The sequence below is a fragment of the Copidosoma floridanum genome, unplaced genomic scaffold, assembly GCF_036245765.1.
Source record: "Copidosoma floridanum isolate Cflo_tuat_1 unplaced genomic scaffold, Cflo_Japanese_pri ptg000006l, whole genome shotgun sequence".
In the NCBI taxonomy this organism is placed as follows: Eukaryota; Metazoa; Arthropoda; class Insecta; order Hymenoptera; family Encyrtidae; genus Copidosoma; species Copidosoma floridanum.
In genome coordinates, this window is record NW_028321883.1 from 15,402,808 (window position 1) to 15,425,027 (window position 22,220).

General features: G+C 46.4%; 1 protein-coding gene across 1 annotated transcript in view; it reads left to right on the forward strand.

Moving 5' to 3' along the window:
- The first annotated feature begins 870 nt into the window (after positions 1-870).
- Ten-m (teneurin transmembrane protein Ten-m) overlaps positions 871-22,220 on the forward strand; it is a 308,702-nt gene continuing 287,352 nt past the window's right edge. The window contains exons 1-2 of the mRNA XM_089598742.1: positions 871-907; positions 3,068-3,400. Of these exons, the coding sequence (XP_089454868.1) occupies positions 871-907; positions 3,068-3,400 (370 nt within the window). The remainder of the gene's footprint in view (positions 908-3,067; positions 3,401-22,220) is intronic.

Genomic DNA, 22,220 nt, shown 5'->3' on the forward strand with positions numbered 1-22,220 from the left:
TTCAAATTTTGCACCCACACTTTATAAAGCGCACGCGTGTTTCAAAATATACAATCGAGAAGGTGTTGTTTTTTTATCTCCTTTGTAAATTACATGAAATGTCTTGTACTACATCCAATACATGTATGTAAAACTTTATGTAATTGGTGAACCCTGTGGTTGTAAGATCTGGAATCGAGTAAAATTAAAAATTATTTTTTATTTCCTTACTGACTAATATAAGTAAATTGAATTTTCGTTTAACGTGACGCGCCATCCCATTACCTGGTTTAAAAGCTCAACACTCGAGGACAACCTCCGTAAGCAGAGGCGGCGATATTATTCAAATATTATTCGAACCTCGCCCGTACCCGCACTCTCGTGTGTGGAGGAAACCACCTCCGCTATCGGAGAAAGTAAAAAAGAAAAGCGCGCGCTCTCGGCTCTCCATTGTGTGCCGAGAGGAAGAAAAAGGAGGGGAGGGAGTAATTCATTCATAGGCTGCGAAGGAGGAGGAGGAAGAAAAAAGGCCTGCCATATATTATTGACCCAACACCCTCCGGATCTTATTGAAAATGAGACTGTTATCTTAGGAGCGAGTAAAATGAAAAAAAGGCCGACTCTGGCCTGGAAAATCTATCCAGTGGGTCTTCCCCTCTTCCCCCCGGTGGATGCTCCTCTTTTTTCCCATTCCTCCCTCCCTCCTTCCTCTCTCACTTTCGTGGAACAATCGAGAGTGGATTATCACTTTCTCCACGGCTGCTGCTGCTCTCTTTGAGCTTTTCACACATTCGGAATACATTATCGGATTACAATAGGAGGAGCGCGCCATTGTACACATTCTTGGCTGGCGCCCTTGCCTTCGATGCTTATATATAGGTACGACATGCCATGGGTATGAACATTTTCGTGCCCACACCGTTCTCGGGTAATTATCATTTTTTGTAGCCAACAAAGGCTCTTCACCAAACTCCTTACATTCAAATATTGTCGATGCGCTTCGTAGGCGTATTTAAATGCAAACGAGCACCATTGTCCCATTACAAATTAAGAAGCGCCTCGGATGCATTTCCAGAGACCCGCTTTATTATTCGTCCAGCTCGTAAAAAAAAGCATAAAGAAAGAAAAAAATAAATAAATAAAGAAGAAAGGGGTGTGTCCTCTTTGTCGCGCCCCGATGCAAATTTGTTCGACGAAAGAGAGCCCCACTGGTAGGACTATCATTGTCATGATAATGATGACGATCGTTACCTTCTGGATATCGATCGTTTCAGTGACACCACTGCATTTATGAACAAAGCAATACTAAGCTGTTCATCATTCGACAAAAAGACAAGTCGATCGTACGGAGTTTTTTTGTTTGTGAACCGTTTGACATGACCGCATCACCTTTGAAAGATGGAGTTAAACACTATTGCTTTTGATGGCGAGGCTCCGAAGTTTCGACGAATCCATTAGAGGTTTGAATTTTTTAACAAAACCGTGCGTACATCCTCGAGCTCCCAACTTTTACGGCAGACTCGCCTCTTTTCCAAAGGAAGTATACGAGATCGGCCGAGGGAAAATACCTCGGGTGCGACGGCCGCTCGTAAAAACAAAACTCCCGCGAAAGGGCCTCGTAAGACTCGCGAGGAGTAGGAAAAGCCTAGCTCGATCCAAGTAAAGCTCACCCAGTGACCCGTGAGCTCGCAGCTAGAATTCGGGATCGATTTTCCGCTAAACCGGCACACACAACTCTCCCACCCCCTGGCAAGCGCTAAAAGTGTAATGGCCTGTACTTGGAGAGTCGCGAGCGCGGATAACTCGAATCAATGTACTTCTCGACTGTACGTATAGGTATTCTTGGGCTCTTTACGCTGCATTGCAGCTGCGCCGACGTTGTTAGTGCCAGCTGATTTACAGCAATAAACATCCTTTTGCTCCTTACGTTTCGTTGAATGACCAATCTTTGATCGTACACCAAACAACGTTACTTTTGCTCTCCTTTTCGCCACATCTTTCAAAGCATCCTTATTCCCTTGCGCCATAACTCACTCCAAGGAAATTTCAAGCCTCGAGTGTCTTTAGCATAAAAAAGAAAAAAAATCCGTAAAAACCACAAAGATTTCTCTTCCTCGTAAAAAAAAACAGGCGTATAAAAATTCCTCGCAGTCGCTCGAACGCTTTACAACCTCCATCACAGCGCTCTCGCTCGTCCAGGCAAATGGCAGTTCTCTCGCGAGCCGCGCTAAACGCAAAACAGTAGGTTGGAACGATTGCACTTGTAGTTCCCACTGAGGAGGTATAGATAAGGGGTCTTCAGTTAGCCGGGCAATTGGCGCTGGTTCGATTATTACAGGCTCCGAGTGCTCGATTTATCGCGAATACCGGAGCTTTCGGCCTCACCTTCCCTCCTTCTCCTTTGACTGATTGGCGTCTTTTCCTCGCGAAAAGCCAAATATTTTTTTCAATAATAACACAGTCGAGGAGCGTAGGTGGAGCGACTTATGCCGTACTTCTCGCGTAAAATATTCAATTGATGTATAGGTGATTGTCCGAAGCATAAAAGTAGAGGACTGCTCTCGTTGATGTTGCAAAGTGAATGTATTATACTTGTAAACGAGCATCAACTGCTGGTTATTTCATTGCGCTGAAAATATATATCTTGTTTTATTAAGGATCTTGAATTTCTCAGGATCCGCGATATTAAATTTATACTCGAGACTTCATTGTATAGAGTGTACGATATAACCCGCGGATGGTTGAATTTCAATGTAAAAAAATTCAACTCTGAAATTCACGATGTAAGAGAATATTTTTTTCCTTTTTTCTTTTTTTTTTACTTTGTACCCCGGCAACATCTGGCTGCAACTTTGCTTTTTACTGCAAGGACTCGAGCTCGGTGGTTTATCTTGAATCATAGCCGAGCTGCATTTGAGAATGAGATGAAACTTTTTTTTTTTTTTGTTTTTTGCATAACTCAACATTCATTTTTATAGAGTAAAATGATAGCGTTTATGCTCCAACGAAAATCTTTTTATTTTTCGAAAAAAAAAAAAAAAACCATGCAATGATTGAAAAACCATTTTTACTTGGTTTCACTTATTAGGGAAGGGACGCCTGTATCCTGCGTACAGCCTGAGCGGTAGCGAGGGCGAGGAAACGAGCAGTAATAACGCACCACCCAGCCACAGATCGGTCGGCGGAGGAGGTGGTGGCCGTGGCGGTGGCTACCCCGGCCACCCGGCCGTCACCAACCCCTACAACTCGGGCACGCACAAGAGATCCTATCAGCAGCAACAGCAGCATCCTTTGTACCACGTGCCGAGCAGCGGGGCCGGGCTCAGCGACACCCCGACCTCGGGCAACGCCTCCGACGAGACCCTCACCGACAGCGAGCTCACCAACCTTGCCAGGGACTCGACTCTTCTCGTCCATAACGGTGAGTCTTTGGAACTGCTTTTTTTTTCATAAGTCATCATCAAATCCATTGCTCTGTTGGGATTACTCTGGTTAGCCGTTTGACAAACAACCCTCTCGACGAGAGATAAAATCTACCCTTAAGAAGCCACAAAAAACAACAACAAAAATAATAATAATAATAATAATAATCACTCTCACCCCAAACGATTAATCATCTTTGAAATTGACTTTCCAAACACGAAAATTTGCAACTCGGCCCCCGTCATAAATATTTATGCATCTATTCTGGCGTCGAGTGTGTATCCTCGTGGCCGGCTGGTACGTGTGCCCATCGCTCAGACTCGAGAATATATATATATGTGTACGTTTATATTTGCCGAGCACATTTCGTTCGATGGATAATAAATTTCGTGCGAAGGCGTCGCCACAAAAAACAAGAACAATCCGTGGGTCTGGTGTGCGCACACGAGCACGGGCCAAAAAAAAAGTGTATTGGGATTAGGTGGCGCGGAAGAAGAAAAAAAAAAGAAGGAGAGACGGGGAGCTTCAGCCCTTGTTTGTTCGCCCGTACCCACACATAATATATGATCGATGATCGGCTCGGCTGTATGACGTTTATATTTCGAAAGCTCTCCGGAGATTTTTATTGTGTTTGCTCGAGGGGGAGGCGCGCGTTTGATTACGGCAAGTCGATCTTGTGAATCAGCTGAAATTCGGCCGATACCCCGAGTCGAGGCTTTTAGCGAGAATCTCATTGTTGCCGTGCTGTTTTGTTACTCTCTCGCAAGAAAAAAAGAAAGAAAAAAAGAAGCTCTCATCGTGCAGCCACCACAAGGGGTACGCGATAAGGGCGACAACGAGAGGGGGTTGAATTAATTTTAATACACTTCCTATCAATCTCGATCGCTGGCAAAGGGGCGGGGAGAGGGTGGATGAGATTCGGGCAAAAAACGTCTTTGTGCGAAGGAGACGTGCGGTGATTTACATATCCGCCGAGTAAGCTCCATTATGCCGTGGAAACGCGTTCTTAGGGGGCGCCCCTCGTAAATTATCCCTCCGGAAATCATCCGACGTGTCCGAAGATATCATCGGCATTAACCGGCGTTAAATTTACACGGACCCGACTTCCTCCGCCTGTATGAAAAACTCGTATACCTACTCCACAAAGTCGAAATTAGCAACGCTCCTGATCGCCGGGGCAGCGGGCAGTCTCCGCCCGTTACGTTGCACTATTACGCGGTTTCGGCTGAGTCACGATACGCGCGGGCGTCTTTCGCTCGATACGTCACTTTCGTGACACACGAGAGCCCTGCTTCTTCACGCTTCCGCGCTAATGCGGGGGCAGGGTATGAGTATACACTATCGCCCTTCTGTGTATACGAGTGGCTGAGTTCACACCTATCGAGGGTGAAAAAAAAAAAAAAAAAAAAAAAAAAAAGAAAAGACAATCGACCTTGCAAAGTGTAATTTTTCCATCCCTTCTTTGGGTCCGCTCGTGTACAAATAAATTTCATCGCGTGGCTGTTCCCGCGCGACAGAAAACAAAAGCTTTGGCTCGGCCGTTGGGCTAATCGCTTTAATAATTACGCGGCTAGTAATGAAATCCATATCAACTCTGCACGTGATTAATCAAACCCTCGATTACCGCCCCGATCCGCGCCTCGAAAGTTCCGCAAACACTTTGCCTATATATTATATGGTATAGTAACGGCACATACCACCTCGTCCTCGTCGCTCAATCTTTCGCCTCCCTCCTTCATTTAATTTTCTCGGTTCTCCTACTTCACCGTTATGCGCGCGCGGTACACGCATCCTTGCACACACATGTATATATGTATAGCTCACAGAGGAGCCCGTATCCATCGGACAGCGCTTGAGTAACGCGCCGCGATTTCGCGTTTGTCCGCGAGTTTTCCTGGCGACTCTCCTGATCGCCGCTCGGCTTTGCATGTCGCCATATAACCGATGTGCTCGTAATTTACGGCCCGAATGGCCACTCATCCGATGATTTTTAACCAAACGCCATGGTCATCCGCATCTTAGGCCCGTACTCGCATGTGAGCGCAGACAATGGCCTCCACCCTGTACGTGCACTCGCCCACGCCGCGTGTCTGCGCGTGATCGATGATCACACCCGGAGCAAACGCATCATCATCGGCACTTTTAAGGGATGGCTGCTGTATAGTTTATTTTTGGGATGTTTTGGGGGGAGTGTGGGTGCATTGTCCAAGCGGTGTTTCACGGCAAGGAGAGAAAGGGCTTTTGTGAAGCACACGGTGATGTTAAGTCGGAGTCTTTTGAGCGGGATGTTCCACAACCCACGGGCTTTGATGAAGATCGATGCGATATTTTCATGTTTTATCGTCCAATTGGTTCTCCGCTATTTTTACCCATGAAATTTCATTACGAAGACACGTGGACGTTTTTCCATCTTTGATTGCATTTTCTTTCACCACAACGTAATATAATAGGTAGCAACACATTTTCATTACTTTACCTTTCATTTCATCGGATGAGCGGAAACAATTCATGGGTATAATATTTCCACGCCATAATTCTCGAGAAATATTTTCCATTTCCTTGTCGAGGCTACATACGCGTAGCGATAAGCTACCCCTATGTGATGTACAACATAAAATTGTACATTTCGTTTAACCGAGTAGAAAATCATGAGGCTAGCAATATATATATCCACCACTAGTTCGGTCGCCGCAGGAGTGATCGAGCGATGACTGTACGATAAAATAAAAAAAAAAAAAGGCTCCTCGAAAGAGACGGTCGAAAGGAACAAAGGGGTGAATTTATCTGGGGCACCAGCTGCCACGTGTAATATCCCATCGCCCGTATGCGAATGGATTTCCAAAACGGAGCATCCAAGAAACGATTCCGGGAACGCGTGACGCCCGAGTTTTATCCACATACTGTGCCTCTGATCTTCTTCTCCGGTTTTTTTTTTTTGGGGGGGGGGGCTTCTCTAATCGCTCTAATAGACAACGACTCCGATACACACGCCCACCTGACGTCACGCGTGTCAGGTGTATGTGTGTATATACCGCGATTGACGCGGCCTCTTTCTCGTATTTTCGATCTCGTCCTTGGGAACCAAGAAATTCCGGGGAAAGAGAGATTACAAGTCACGCTCTGTATCTCTCGCGGAGCAGATGCGTCGCGCGCTGCGTACGTTTTTAGTGAACCCCTTTTGTGCCCTAGGTATGTTTTCACCGGCATAGAAAAGGTGTTTCGCCTCAAGGCCCCTATTGTGTTTCTAGGTCTTCTATTTTATGCTAAACAGAAACTCTAATAGCTGTTGTCTCATGAACGAGGCAATTAAGGGCAGGTGGTGATACGTCTCAAGGACGACGCCTCTCCGAACTTATATATATATATGCATCTTGGCATTTTTCTTGCAATGGTTTGCCTTGGGTGCGTAATGGATGCCTATTATTATCTCATCTATAAAAATATTGTACTTTACAAAAAATCAACGTGAGCAAAAAAACGGTGATGTATACCTATTCCATTGTTTTCTGCACTTGAAAATCATCGCGAGCAACATTGGTTGGCGAAATGGGATATACCTATTCCCGTCCTCTATATATAACAAGCGTCTCAAAAGCGATTCCCGCAGCCTGTGCCGCGACTTTGCCCCACAGAGGTAGGGAGAGAGAGGGAAGATTATAACGGCTCCTCCATAGCTTTGCTCCTCGTCGATGGGTTAGCGTATTTAATTAAACTGTTACTTCGCACATTGATTGCCAAACTTTGGTGGGTGGCAAAGGTATACGGCGACTACGACGAGGTGAGGGTAGGAGGCCAAAGGACGGAAGATTATCGAAGTTGCCTCCTCGGCGCTCCGATACGTGTGCACGTTATGCGCCACCCTACCCCCTCTGCCCCCTCTGTCCCCCTTCTTCTTCTTCTTCTTCTAGTTTGCCCATCCAACAGCCGACTAACCAACCCAATCTACCTACCGAAGGCTTCTAGGCAATCTCGGCGCGTCCTACTCCAAGGCACCCTCAACTTGCAAGCTTTCCCCCACACGTGTGTGCGCGTCTCGAGGAGCGATGGATTCGCCAACCCAAGTGATGCATAAATGAATGTATATGTATGTATCCAGCTTCACCAGGTGCATCAGCTGCAAGCGTCTCGCTTCTTTCTCGTACCTATGTACTTACACGTGCAGGATAGACCGTGTACATATACCCTAAACTCGAATCGGTCTCGTATTATTGCAACACGTTGCGTCTCCCTCCAAACTTTGGTTCTTAGCTCTTGCGCCGAGTCGCGAATTCCGTGCGCTCCCGTAAGTGCGTTAGGCGAATGTGTACCGAGTTGGGAATCGCATATGTGTATATATATATATACGTACGGAGCCATACACCTGAAAATTTCTGCAGCTCCGGGGCTTACATATTCATGGGCGCGTGTATTTCCGATATGGGCCGGGAATGACTCGTTTTCTTCTTCTTTTTATCAGAGGTGAATATCGCCCGGGACGCTTAGGTAAACGTACGCGGGAATCTACATTTTTAGCGAAAAAAGCTCCAAGGGGGAGTATGCGTAGTGTATACCTGTCACGCGATGGGTGAAAAAAAAAAAAAAAAAAAAATATGCGCGAAGGGGAAAGGAGTATTGAGAAGACGTCGATTTAGTCCTGCGAGCTGATGTAGGTATACTTACAGCCTGGGGTGCTTTTTCATCTCCCTCCCTCGCTGACATATTCGGGAGGAGTCAAACTGACGTATTTCCTGATACCGGTGACTGTAGCGATTCGACAGGCTCCTGCTGCATCGAAGAAAAAGCCATCCCCTACTTATCATTTTTTTTTTCGTCATCTTTTTGGTCATCAGATCCCTTAACGTATATATATAGGAAAACAAAACAAAAGCAAAAAATAAAATTTTCATGCTCACGCCTTCGTTGATCATAAAAGAGTCGATCATAGACTGTGCAAAAAGTATTTGCCAACATATCCGCCGCGCAACAACATATTTCACCCCACCAGCTTTTCTCTATAGCTCCCGCTACTCCTGTTCTCTGTGTTTTCACCTCTTCCCTCATCGGCTCCCCCACCCCCTTTTTCTTCGTCGCTTTCTCTCCCGTGTGTCGATAGCGGGCCCTAGAGGAGAGGGAGTTTCATTTAAGTTAGAAATTGCTTCTTCCGTTGCGATGATGGGCCGCAAATTGGGCGCGAAACAGAAACGCGAAGACGCCGGGGCTCCCGTGTGCTCTCGGGGGGGACAACAGCGGGAAAGGAGGAGAAGATAAGAGAGAGAGAGAACGAGCTCGCGAAAAGGGTCTATTGATTTTTATTTACCTGGCGCCGTCGACGTTTGGCGCTTTTGCAAACTCCCTTTTATCACAGCTCGAATACCTACTTGAGTATTAACTTCGAATTGGTACACACCCTCCACCCCACCTTCTTTTTTTGTCCCTCGCGAACGAATCAACGAGCGGACACGAAATTGAAACTTTTTGATTCCAATTTTTTTTTTTTCTCCTTTCTTTCGGGGAGTGATTTTCAATTGCGCTCGCTACAAATCTTGATCATCGAGTCAAGTACATGATGGTAGTAGTAGTAGTAATATCTTTATTCAGGCTTTGTATAGTACAACTACGTGAGGCCCCATGAAATACCATACATTTATGTACATGGTGTGTAGCAGATTACGATAACAAATTAAAATTAAGTAATTACGAATTAAGTAAATATTGGAAAATATTAGATAGGAACGGAAAAATTTAGCTTATAAATCAACTTTGGCTTAAATTGCGGCAAATAATTGAATAGAAAAAGTGGTAAATTTGCAGTATAAATTATTATCTTTTTAAGAATTAAAGTTATAACAATCAGAACATAATATTGCAGAAATTACAGGTAATAATGTAGTAGAAATAACGTTAAAATAATAATTGTATTTCGACGCAAAAAAAAAAGAAGGTATTTTCACATACAAGTAAAATTTATAAGGATATGGTGGCAAGGAATCAGTACAGGGGGATAAAAGCGCGAGCCTCTTTTGCGATCACCGGGAAAAAACATAGCGAAAAAGTCGGTTTGGAGGGAAAAATCCACGCTGGCTCTCGAAAATTACTCCCAACTTTAGAGAGTCCTCTCGATCGTCAGAGGAGTGATACGAGGGCTGCTGAAAAAAAAAACAAACAAAAAAAAAACTTAGTCCTCGTCTGAGCCCCAGTTTGGTAAATAAACAAAAGCACGTTTTTGCGCGTGTGCATGTAAGTATATAGAGACTCGCGGGGAATCACAGAGGAAAATCCAATTCATTAGAGGGTGAAACTTGAAAACTACTCGAGAGCGGGACCTCTGTGATGCCACGGACTCTCATATCCTGGTCGGCTGGTTGTCCAAGAACTTTTGCCCCCCCGAACTTTGTTCTCCTCCCGGGCAAAGAGAAAATAGATTCTCCCTGAAAAAGGGGGGGGGGGTCGAGACTTTCATCACGCTTAGAAAACCTTTCTTTTTCTTCTTCTTTTGCTCGTCGTACGGATGATTACTCGTCCCTCGTTGCGTTACGACGGACCAGCAAAGAAAAGGCACATCTCAGCTCCGAGTGGACCTACGGAAAAAAGAGTAGCAGCCGCAAAGGGACGACCGCGTGGAATGCCCAGCCCAAGGAAGCACCAAAGTGACGATTGAAATTGTTGTTCCCTTCCTCCTCTCAATATCCACGGCTCGCGGGCGTCCACTTCTTCCGGCTGTCCATCCAGTCTCGAGGACGAATTACGGCATTCCGCAGCCGCCCCGGAAATCCGCGGGCATTGTTTTGCCAAAGAGCGCGTGTAGTGGGTACACAAGGGTAGCACAGACGACGTTTAACGATGCCCTCCGTCGAGGGAAAGAGTTTCACCCCCGTGTGGATGGATGGTATATCCGTGTCTACCTCCCGTACGAATGCAAGAGGACGGTGACTCGGGGGAGGAAAACAAAAAAAAAAAAAGTTGGACTTAAAGTCTTCCGGGCGCTGCAACTCTTTACCAAGAGCATTCCTTCTGCCCTCGGGAGGAGTATACCGGTGGCGCTCACAGGGGCACATATTATACGTTTCATAGACCCGTACACGCGCTCACTCGGGCTGATCCCGGTGCCTTTGTCTCTTCCGCTTGATCCGAGCAAAAAAAAAAAAAGCCAGCCTCGCCCGCTTGACTTTTCTTCTTCGATCCGCGCTACTCTGCTCATCCGCTGTCTGTCTTGCTTTTCCTCTTCTCTCCTCCCTTTTTTTTCTTTTTTCCCTCTCCCCCTTCTCTGCAGCGACGAGCTCGCTGATCCATCCCACGTTGGTGTGCAACTCTCGAGGTAAAAGGCGAACGCTGCTGTGTTCGACATTTCCCCCCCCCCTTTTTCTTCTTTTTGGCTTAGCGCGCCCACGGCCTTTCGTGTGTTTTTAGCTCCGCGAGCGCTTTTCCCGAGCAAAGTGTCTGCAAGAGGGCTTTAAAGGATACTGCGCTCGACCATTTTTGTTTCTCATTTTACGGACTCTCGCTACATTGTAACGTCATTTTGTTGGAGGATGTATGGCTCCATCACCACAGGGACCATCAACCACAAGTGGCTAGTGTAATAATTACATCTAAGGTGCACCGCAAGCCACTCCCGTGACACATACCTACCGATTCGATGGATGATTGTTTCAAAGACACGTACACCAGTTTTTTCGACATTTCACGCCAAGCATATACAGATGAGTGCAAAAGGGGGGGGGAGGAGGAGAAAATTCATCCATCCAAAAGCACCGTACTCAATCCTCGCTAACGATTCTTCGCACGTCCAGTCTCATCCAGGGAGAGACCAGCCTCTCCCGGCCCCTTTGTCTTCGTGTACTCTTAACTCACGGCTCCGACGACTTTTCCCTTTTATTTTTCCCCGCGCACACAAGTGCGTGTATACACGAGCTCGGGGCCCACGTGTGACACCGGGGATGGATGAGCAAGCGGAAGGGGCATCGCTCTCTTAATCCGATTGCCCGCGTATAGCCCGCGCGTTCGCTTATCCGGTTGATTTAAGAGCGCAAGCAGCCGCCACAGCTCCGCGAAAACGAAGTGCGCCACGTCGAAATGTCAAGGCTGCGCTGCTATGGTCGCGACATCGCAAAATGAGAGGAAAAGGGGATGGGGGGGGGGTGAGGATCTCTCTCTGTGTGTGTATATGCGAGCCGAGGCCTTCGCGTCCCTCCGCAGGGAAATCAATGAAAATCCGAGCCGCGTGGATTTATCTTAAGGAGCAGAGGAGGCTATTACGGGGTGCGCGCGAGCGTCGGGGAATTACCGGCTAAAGGAGAGAGAGGCCCGTCGTCGCCTTCCCTCTTTTCCTCCTCCTCCTCCTCCCTTATCTTCCCTCGCTCATTTTTTATCCGAGACAAGATGGCAGAGTGAATTACCGCGAGTGCACGAGAGATGCCAAATAAGTTCGTCTCCTTTTTTCTTTCTTCCTTCCTCTTTGTTGCTGTTGTTAGTCTTCACATTTTACTCTGTTGTGCGTACACCTTGTACCGATGGCTCTGGGGAAACACGCGAGACTCGACGCCGCGACGCGTGACTGATTGGGACTCTTTCCTGACAATCCATTTTCTTTGGTTTGCGATTCATCAAACAAACCACTCAACGCACTTTTCTATAAACAATAACTTTACAGCGAGAAGCAAAAAAAAATGTTCATCAATCTGAACTACTTCCCGTCAACTTACATGTCATTCATATTCATTGTGAGTCCAATAACCGTAATTGTTACAGATAACATTTTGTATCGAATCATTGTTACCATTGTTGTGGCTCTGCCAACTAGACTACCCATCCTGACGATTTGGTGAAACTTTGTTTCTATCATAGGATCAACAATCCATTTATCCGTGGCATCGTTAACCATAGTATTTAATTACCCCTGTCATTAATCGAACTTCAAAGGCTCGATACGCCTGTAAGAGTCAGTCGAGCAAACTTTTTGCCAGTGGTACAGCCAACAAAAGATAGATACAGGGAGCTTCCCTTCCAGCAAATAGAAAAAAAAAAAAAAAAAAAAAAAAAACGGTACAGTCTCTCTATACTTTGCGATAAAGAGCAAAAAGACGATGCTGTACAAGGTGCAGACCTCCTGTGAAAGAAGGAAAAAAGCGTATAGCAGTGGAGGGCGAAATTCTATTTGACGACGGGGTGCTCGCGCACGGGCTCCTCGACAAAAGCATGGAAATGAGAGAGACGGAGCCTAATTCGTAAACAAGCTCCTGGAGAATCGGAAGAGGGAAAAAAAAGGACGCTGCGCTATTCAGTCGGAGCAGGACGCGTAGACCCGCCGTTCTGTATGAGGAGTGAAAAAAAAAAAAAAAAAAAAAAAAAAAGAGGGGGGAGGAGGAAAAAAAATAGCGTATACACACAGGAAAAGGAAGAGGGTCCTATACACCCCTCGTATACTGAAATTTCCAACCCTCCTGCCTGCCTCCCGGGGAGGATCGAAATCAGGCGTGAAGACCCCGCGGGAATAAAAGTTGCTCTCGACCGGCCGCGCGCGGCTGTACGAAGAGAAGGAGGAAGAGATGCAAGAATCGAAGAATAAGAGGAGGACGCGCTCTCTCGGCTAAGTAGTCGCGATGGAAATTAAAGTGGAAGCGATCATTGAAGCTGATTCTCACGATGCTGGTGTACGTAAGTGCAACGCGCTGTGGGCCCATGCTCGTGGTCCGGTTTTCATAAAGAATTGTTTGCTCGTGCACGTGCGTAGAATCGTTTAGTCAAGTCGGATGATTCGTGGGAAAGTGGCGCTCGCGTGGAGCAACGAAATTTCGTCAGTGAATCATTAAATAAAACGCCTGTTTGGGTCTATAAAGCCGATTAAAAGTTTTCAAGTGCATGAATTTCCATTTATGCCAAACCGTATCTCGGGAAAAAATTGTATCTACTTAGGGAAAAAAAGTTTCGAAATGTCCGACGAGTAAAGGGTTTCGGCTGGCTTTAAGTCGTTCTCAAGAATACATCGCTTCAACTTTCCGTGGAGCTACGTGGCATTCAAAAATTTCACTTCCGAAACGACCTTTTACGAAAGAAAAAAAGGGATGAAAATAACCAACTGCAGCGATTTATCGATGTTTGTCGGTGCGATTCCGGTGACGTCAGGCGAACAAGTTCGGCTCTCACTGCGACACCGTTGATAACGCGCATCGGATGGGCCATTCAAAAGGCCATTAGCGCTAAAAGCCGGGAAGAAAAGTTTTTCAGATATGACGTTTCCCTGCTTTTATCGCCACCGATTCCGCAAAGGGGGAACCACCTACCGAACCGCTCACGAGTGAATGATAAAACACGTTTGATAAAGTTTAAGGTTTCATTGAATTTTGTTGATTCCCGAAATATTTTTTATTTGCGTTTCGAACGAGAAGTGGTGATTTTAGCGCCAAAAATGAAAACCAGTGCCCTTGGAGATGAAATTCACCCGCGAGTCGTCATCCCTCTTTCGTCGAAAAAAAAATATACAGGCGAGCTCGCATTTTTGGAAAGTTGGAAGGGGCGTAAGCATGACAAGGCAGCACTTACACAACAATGCGCGATGGAAACCCGAAAACGGAATTGAGTCGTCGCTCCCTGTAAATCCAAAATCGAACCCCTTGTGAGCCAAAGCTCGTACGTATATTCGCGTCACGTACCTATACGTGTTAGTTCTTTAGGGGACGAGATTGCGTTTGAAATCTTACCCTCGGATACACCGAGAGAAGTGGCATTCTGCTATTGAAATTACGTAAAAAAAAGGCACTACTAAAAAATGAAAATCAAATAAACAAAAAATACGCGAATAATTTAATCAAATTGTTACAACAGCCTTTATCGAGGCGTACACGTATAATGTTCCCGAAGCGGCATCATCAGACATTCGCAGACTCGCGCTCGAGGGCGTTTTATTGTTTCGCCGCTTCCCCTCCTCTCCTGGGTCTTCCGCAGCAATTTAAAGGACCCTCCGCGAGAAGAAGGGAAGAGGGAAAACCACGGCGGCCAAATCGTCCTTGGCTGGGCGACGCGGTGTACATTTGTACAAGCGTACCCGAAATCACGCGTATACCCAGAAGCGTCGCACAAAAGGGTTACTCCGTGCAGCTTTAGCCCCCCCCCCCCACATATACAGGTATACACTGTACTTGTTACTCACATCTGTTTTCTCGGTGCTACTTCCGTCCCTGGCCTCCGTAGCTTCGGCTTGATTATTTAAGAGGCGCGCGTTTTGTTAATTATTGAAAGTTTTCGCCGGGAGAGGCATTCGGAAAAGCTCGCTTGGGTGGAAACTGTGGCCCTCGAGGCGACAGACTGCGCTTTATTAGCAATCCCGACTTTCGTTTATTTTTCGGGTCACATCGATAGCGAACTCTGCATTGTGTACGTGTTCCCTCAAAGGAAACAATCAAATTACAAACCGGCTCTTCGAAGTAACCCTCAATTTTCGGGGCATCTTTGCAAAGTAAATTTTTTTCCCCCAAAATCTGTACCTGCGTGGAATTTTGGAAAAAAATAAATGCCGGAGGACCCGCCCGTGATGTACCCACGCGAATGAGCACCGGTGTGTTTTCGCATAAGAATGGCCCTCCGCCCGGACACTTGTCTCCTCCTCGAGTCCGGAGCAACGAAAAAACGGGAATAAAACAACACAGCCTCCACGGACGCCTCGAATTTTACTCTCTCGCGTATACAGTTCGGGTATATACGAAAATAAGAAAAATAAAGCTTTAAAGACAAAATCAAGACTCGTACCGAGGAGGGAAGGATGAGTACACCTCCTCGCAAATAACCCGGGCCTCGGGGGCCTCGACGCTGAACAAGAAAGGAAAAAAAAGAGAGAGAGAGATAGGAGGGAGTGGACACACGAGAGATGTAATTCGGTACCTCTGGGCGCGCCGATAATTCACGTCCCCGCAACCCATACACACGCACCGTGATGCTCGGGGCCAATTATTAGCGGCCGGTGTGTCCCGGTCTCTTTTCACGAGCAAAGAGATCCCCTCGCGAAGAACGACGCCCACACGCATTTGGGCTGTGTCCTCCCCCCCCCCTTTCTTGCTCTCTTATTCCGCGCGACGACCTCTCTAGATCGCTATCGCGCCAACCTTACCCCCCTCCGACGAGGAAGGGAAATATATATATACATCGGAGGTGGGCTTGGTAGGCTGCCCTCTCTGCTAATGAATCGACCCAAGCTCGCAGAGTTGGTAAACCAACTTCCTCGATTTCTTTTGTTTTTTCTCTCACTTTTTTTTTTTCACCAGCGCACCCGCACAGTAGCCATTGTGTTGCTTATTTTTTCGCAAACGAGAGTTATTAATGCTGAATTTTTTTCGCGTGTAACATAATGGGGAAATCGACTGGTTTTACAGTTAACCGGTACGCTCGGAGAAAAATAGCATAAGGAGGAGCCGCGCGGGGGCTTCATTAGCACTTTAATAGCGGGATGTGCTTGTAACATAATTAACGGGGTGCCCATGTGTTCCTCTCGAGTCCTGGGGTTGACTCGGAAAAAAAAATAGAGAAAAAAAAAAAAAAGAGTCAAAGGAGTAGCCCGAAATCCCGTCCAATTACCGAAAAAATAAAGAGCTGGTTCCGGGCAAATCGTCCCCGCGCGAGGGATAAATAAAAAGATCACCAGAGCGTGGGGGAGACGCCCTTGCTCGCAATCTGCGTTAAAAATCCTTGGCTCGACGTGTCGTATGCAAAGTCGTCGAACACGCGCACACACGAGAAGGCAAAGAGAGGAGAGGAAAGAAAGAGAGACACAACAGCGAAGAGAGAAACGGCAACAACAACAGGCCTGTATATAATCGCGGAAAAAAGGAAAGAGATCGGAAACAAGTACTTGCGGCTCTCGGGTGGAGAGTGGGATTACCTAGAGGCCTCGGCATGGGCAATAAATTAGAGCGTTACCTGCTGGGTGGGCCCCGGTTGCGCGGGCGCGAGTACCTCATCGTTTTTCGCGGTCGACACTCCCACGCGCGCCTGCCCCACTCCCTCTTGTATTTATACGTGCGAGTCGTTTCGAAAAATTGATTAATCCTATATTCCTTTCGTTCCAGGCCCCGCGGACGTCCCGAGTTTTATGCTCGATCCATAATTGCTTTCGATCTCTCGCTCCGATGGATTTTCGGCCATATATACCTTCCTCCCCTTTACGATCCCGGAGTATGATATACGTATTGAATTCTATTATCGCTGCGGGAACCACTAGTCGTTCGATTTTTGCCGACCGCTGGTGATTCCGAGTCTGGGACTCGTCCTTTGCAGGGTCGGCTTACGCTAATCCGAATAATTACAGTAGAGCACATGGTTCCAGCTTTGGCTTTTCAATCACGATCACCCTTGGATCAAACGAATTATTGTCGTGGACGATGTATGACCCATAGAAAAATAAGAGCTGTCGGTGCGAATGTAGACGTTAAAGAGAAAAAAAAAAATGTACTCAGGGCAGATCGCCGAGTAGGTGTAGCTGGCTCATCCAGCGCCAACAGCGAGATTTCGTCTCTGCTATACTTCGAGAGAGATCTTGGATATAGATAAACGGCACTTTAAACGCCACCAGGTCGAGGAGGGAAGTATACGGGAAGGGGACTTGTGTACAGCACACGGAGGGGGACTCGTCGCGTCCGAGGAGAGCTGCTGTTACCTTCCCCTCTATTTTGCCCTGAGAGACGTTAATTGGACTGCCGATGCCCTCGTTACGTGTCCTTGTAGGTGCAGCTAGCGGCGGTAGCCACGGCCCTCTACACATAGATCTCGCGGTGGGCTAATTAAACGCCGGTGTACCTACCCTATTAGCCGCGGCACCGCGGGGCGCAGCGAGCTGGTCTTCTTTCTCTCATAAGCTTTCTCTTCTCTCCGTCCCCGGTAACCATATTCTTTTTTTTTTTTTTTTTTTTTTTTCTTAGGTATACAAAAGGCCTTTGCGAATATCTGCCGGTAGGTATACATTGTAACGGGGATATGAGAGGAGAATCGAAATAGACGATCTGTATGGGATTGAGATGAAACGGGTTCGAGGGGTCAAGTGATACGCCGTGTACTAGTTTTTCTATAAATATACGCTCTCCCCTTTCGAGTTTTATTCCTCGATGCACGACTCGTCTGATTTATTGCCTCCTTGGATGTTCTTCGTCCCGGGACGAATTTTGATACATCGGAGACTCGATGATAATTCATGCCGTATTTGCCTAACGAGCCCATAAATTCAGTCCGAATCGTCCTCCGGAGAGCCGCGGATGAGAGAAATTAATACCAAAAGCCGTGTGGGGCGATTCATCCGATCTCCTTCCCCCTCTGAAAAAAAACCTACGGGACGCGCGTGCCCGAGTCGAGATTTATTTGAAGAAACCGAGAGGTGGAGAGCCGAAATGGTGGGCGGGCCACGCGGTATAGGCAATTATAAATCGCAAATTAATAATATATACATATACACACGTTATTGGCGCGCACTGCAGGGCCAGGATCCTCGTAAACAGAAGTCGGGGAGGCGCGTTATTTACAGCTGGCGCTTGGCCGTCTTGTTATAAAGTATTAAATGTGCGGGGGCTTCTTCTTCCATCACACGGATACTGTTCGGCCCGTACCGATGATGTTTAAGGGCTTTCGCGGTTGTATCTCGGGCGCCGATCGGGGGATCGGTCATTTTCTCCAGCTCCTCTCGAGCCGATCGGTGCAATATATTAGCGGGGAAAAAACGCGCGACGGACCCCGGCACGATTGGAAAAATCGTGATTGTTCGCTCTGCACGGGGGGAACGATATAATTCGTTTGGTTTACAGTTAGTCGAAAATCGGGGATCGATTATGTCGGTTATTGCTCTTTATTTCGTTCAATCACTTTTTTTCCCTTTCCTCGAGAGAGACGCTGGGTTGATCTTCCCACGTTTGTTTTTAGCGAAATATACATCAGTCGAGATCGCGATTTGATCAACTGCTTTTAAATATGATAGCTGATTTCAAATGAGAAGGAAAAAAAAGTCAGTTCTCCCGCCATTTCGACAAAACGATCCCCAACGTGATATCGGTATTACTGACGTCTCTTTTGGGGAAAAAATATGTATATAGAGCACGTATATATGTATGAAAGTAAGTGACGGCAAAATTGAAGATGGCAAGCGTGCCCCCTACCACGGATGTCTCCTTATCTCGCCTGTTGTGGATGCAAACGAGGCGTTGACTGTAAAATAATGAGAATTTATGGCTTCGCCCGCGCACCCTTTCCCCCCGCAGAGAGCGACACCTTACTTCGAGCGGGAGGAGAGCACGGAAAGCTCCCGTTAGGAGACGGGGAGAGGATAGGAACCAGAAGGCAAGAGCGCAATTTGTAGAGCTTTCGCCGGGGAGCTTTGCTCCTCTTCCTCCTCCTTTTAACTCACGGAGAGGCTCCCGCGCGCGAGAGGAACACCGACAATTACCGCTACCTCGTTCGTTTTCACGATGTTATCCCCACTTCTCCTCCGCCCCCTCTTCTCATCTTCTCTCTATCGTTTTCGCGATACCCGAGATGCTCTTCTCTCTATCTTTTTTCCTATTTTTTTACCCACTCGCCCGCTCCACATTCGTTTGCCCGCGTCTCTAGCGACAAAGAAAAATCTCCCTTTAAAAGCTTTTGTAACGAACCTATTTAGCGATAACGGTCGCGCACGAGCAGTTTGAAATAATAAAGCGGCCGGTGCCCCCTTTCCTCTTTAGCGCCGACGTGGTAGTTTCGATGTTTTCTCCGATGAACAAATTCGTTTGCCAATACTGTTTTGTATGAGGTAGTTTGACGTGGCTTATGTTGTCCACGCGTGCGAGGAATGAATGGCTACTGAGTTATTTTCGTTACTTTTACTTTTAGAGTTTTGGATTGAAACAAAAAAATTGTCAAGCCAATTGTCCTCGTGTGGACTAGAAAAAAAAACTTAAAGAATGAGTAAATAAAAATCGACGTTTTCAACGTATCAAAACGTATATTTTTTTTCTCATTCAGTCGGTTTCAAAAGAGAACTATTCCCTCCATGGCTGTTCAGCTTGGCGTGAAATTTATTCAACGTAGTGCTAGTATCAGTGCACTTGAATTACTTTTTCTTTTTTTTTTTAGCGTCAAATCTGAAAATCTCAGCGGAGGTGTCTCTATATGTTTGCGAGTAAATTCGTTAGAGCGCGTATAGAAAGAGCGCAGAGCCGGGTTACAGGTGTATATGTATACGTGTTCTTCGAAAGAGTCGATGCTTCACAAATTGCATGTAAGCTTTCAAAGGATCAATTTAAATGGAATCTAAATTTTTGTACCATAGTTAATAGAATAGATCATACCGATTCATCCTATTTTCCGATTTCGGTTGTTCGTTACTCGTGGGGTGTATAGTTCAATTGGTGAGTTGAGTGTCTAACGTTTAAAAAAACGCCCGTTCAAAGATACGACACCCTTTCAGAGTAATGTGTGTATCGGGGATATGGCTCTATCACATTCTGTATTAACGATACAAAGGAAGCCACTTATATTTCCTATGCTGTTTTTTTTTTTTTTTTTATCAATTAAAACATGGAGGAAGTTTATCGGTCATTTAAATACAAATTTAATGAAAAAATTTGTGTACGTTAAAAGGTGCATAAAAAAATGTTCTCAAAAAGTTTGGAGACGATGCATCGCCCAATATGCATTCGAGATATCAGTAAAATCCTGAAATTTGTGATTTTGGTTTGAAGGTATACATATGCGGGCGTGGATCATCAAATCTTGCAGTAATCAGATACACCTCCTCGACTTGCAATGTAAGTTAGGTGATCGTGTATTGTAAAAGCTTATTCACTATAGCAACGTGGCGATAAATACTAATTAGGTGTTTCTACCGAGTCTCTTGATAACACTCGCCTCATTGGTTTCATTTTTTTTTTTTTTTACTCTTCACGAAATAAATTTTTTTTTCCCTACTTTGATATTACACTTACCAAAAATTTGTTGTTTGGACTAAATCTCATGAAGATATACCTGTCCGCGTGTACCCACTGGTTAACCCGAGCTCAATCTAGTGCAATTCCGCGATTTGTATTAGAGGGACAATGTGCAATGAGACAGTAGTGGCGAGCAAATTGAAATAAGCCCCAGAGAGCTGTAGGAATTTTAATTAAAACGTCGAGGATGCACGTGTGGACAGAAGCAAATGACCGGTGACGCGGTAATCCGGCGCTTCGATCATTGACAACAATATTCGTGATCCCTTTTCTTTCTCTCTCTCTCTCTATCCCTGTCGATTGCCTTTTTTTGTCTGATCAAGCTCTTTGCTAAACGATTTTCATTAGATGCGCCTGCACGGCACCGCCAAAATTCATCAGAGCCCACGCTTGTACACACCCGTTGAATTACTTACGCTCCAATTGCACTTTGATTTTCCTGCCCATACAGGATTTGGGAAAAAAAAAGAAGTTGTTGATGTTTATGTACACTACACATTGATATAATCTGTATTTGAGCTTTAGTATGGATGTTGTAGATCGACGTAGAACTTTTTACGTCTATTTGCTGGATGCTCAACTTGTATAGGTATTCCGTAAAACAAATCGCCCCTTTACACCAACGACACAAGCTATGAGTAATCAAGTACCGATTATTTCATCCGAAATAATGTGGCTGTTTTTCCTTAAAATTAAATCCACTCTACAGAGCAGGCACACTCAAGACCAGCGCAGCATCAATTCAATCGTATCCTCCCCCCAATACCCCACTCAAGGCCTCGACTCGAAAAGCCAAGGCGCATTACAAAATATGTTTTTTTTTCCACATAGTCGAAATTCCCCTCGCCGCAAGTACGCGTATACACCCATAACCCACAGCGAGAGAGAAAGGGAAAAGCACTTGACTGGGGTACATCGAAAATAAGCGAGTCTCGCGGCCTACTTAAACAACGCGGGATTCTCCCCCTTAAAGAACAATTGCCTCGCAAGTCGCGGCGTTTGTATACCCACGCGTTTCCTCTCGGGGGGGGAAGAAATCCAAAACCGAGCAGACACGGAGAAGAGAGAGAGAGAGAGTACACATACACATATTATAAGAAGGGAAGCGGGCGCTGCATGAAAAAGGGGCGATGAAGAATTTTAAAAAGGCGCGCGCGTGCGCGACTCGCATTGTTGGGGCACCGTGTACGCATCGGGTATAGGTACACACACAGGTAGCGTGCACTGTGGTATAACTTACCCCGTCCAGTTTTCGAAGGAGCAGGAGGTAGAGGCTCAGGACACGTGTGCGCGAGAGGGAAGCTGCTACCGCCGCCAGCGCGCGCGGGGTATTCCAATCTATGGATATAAATAAGCGCAGCGGGGGGGGGGGCAATTACCATACCGGTGGCGTATACGCCGGCACTGCACAATTAAATAGCCGCGGCCTGGCTCTCCGCTGTAGCCGGGCAGAGAGAGATAAATTGGGTCGCCCCCGGAATTTACATTTCCATCTGCAGGCCGGAGCCTCGTTACCCGCGCACTTTCCTCTCTTTTGTATGCATGTGTCTCTCGCGGTTCGCTCTTCCCCCCCCCACCCCCACCCCTCTTCGGGACGGCCTTCCTTGCCGTGTACCGCAGCTATATCTCGTTGTGTGGAACTGCTACCGGGTGTACGTGTTTTATATACACCGGCCGCGAAGGTCCGAAAGAGTTGGTTCAAGGTCGAGTGCAGTGCGCTACACATACACCGACGATCGGCTATATATATACACATGTGTTGGTGGTAAAGCATATATGAAAATGAACGTAAGAGTATGACACAGTCTGAGCTTTCGAGTATTTTTGGAATCGCGGGAATGTAATGTGCGCGCGTGCGAGAGCTGTCGTTGAGGAAAAAAATGCTACGCGCCTCTGCTCTCGCGA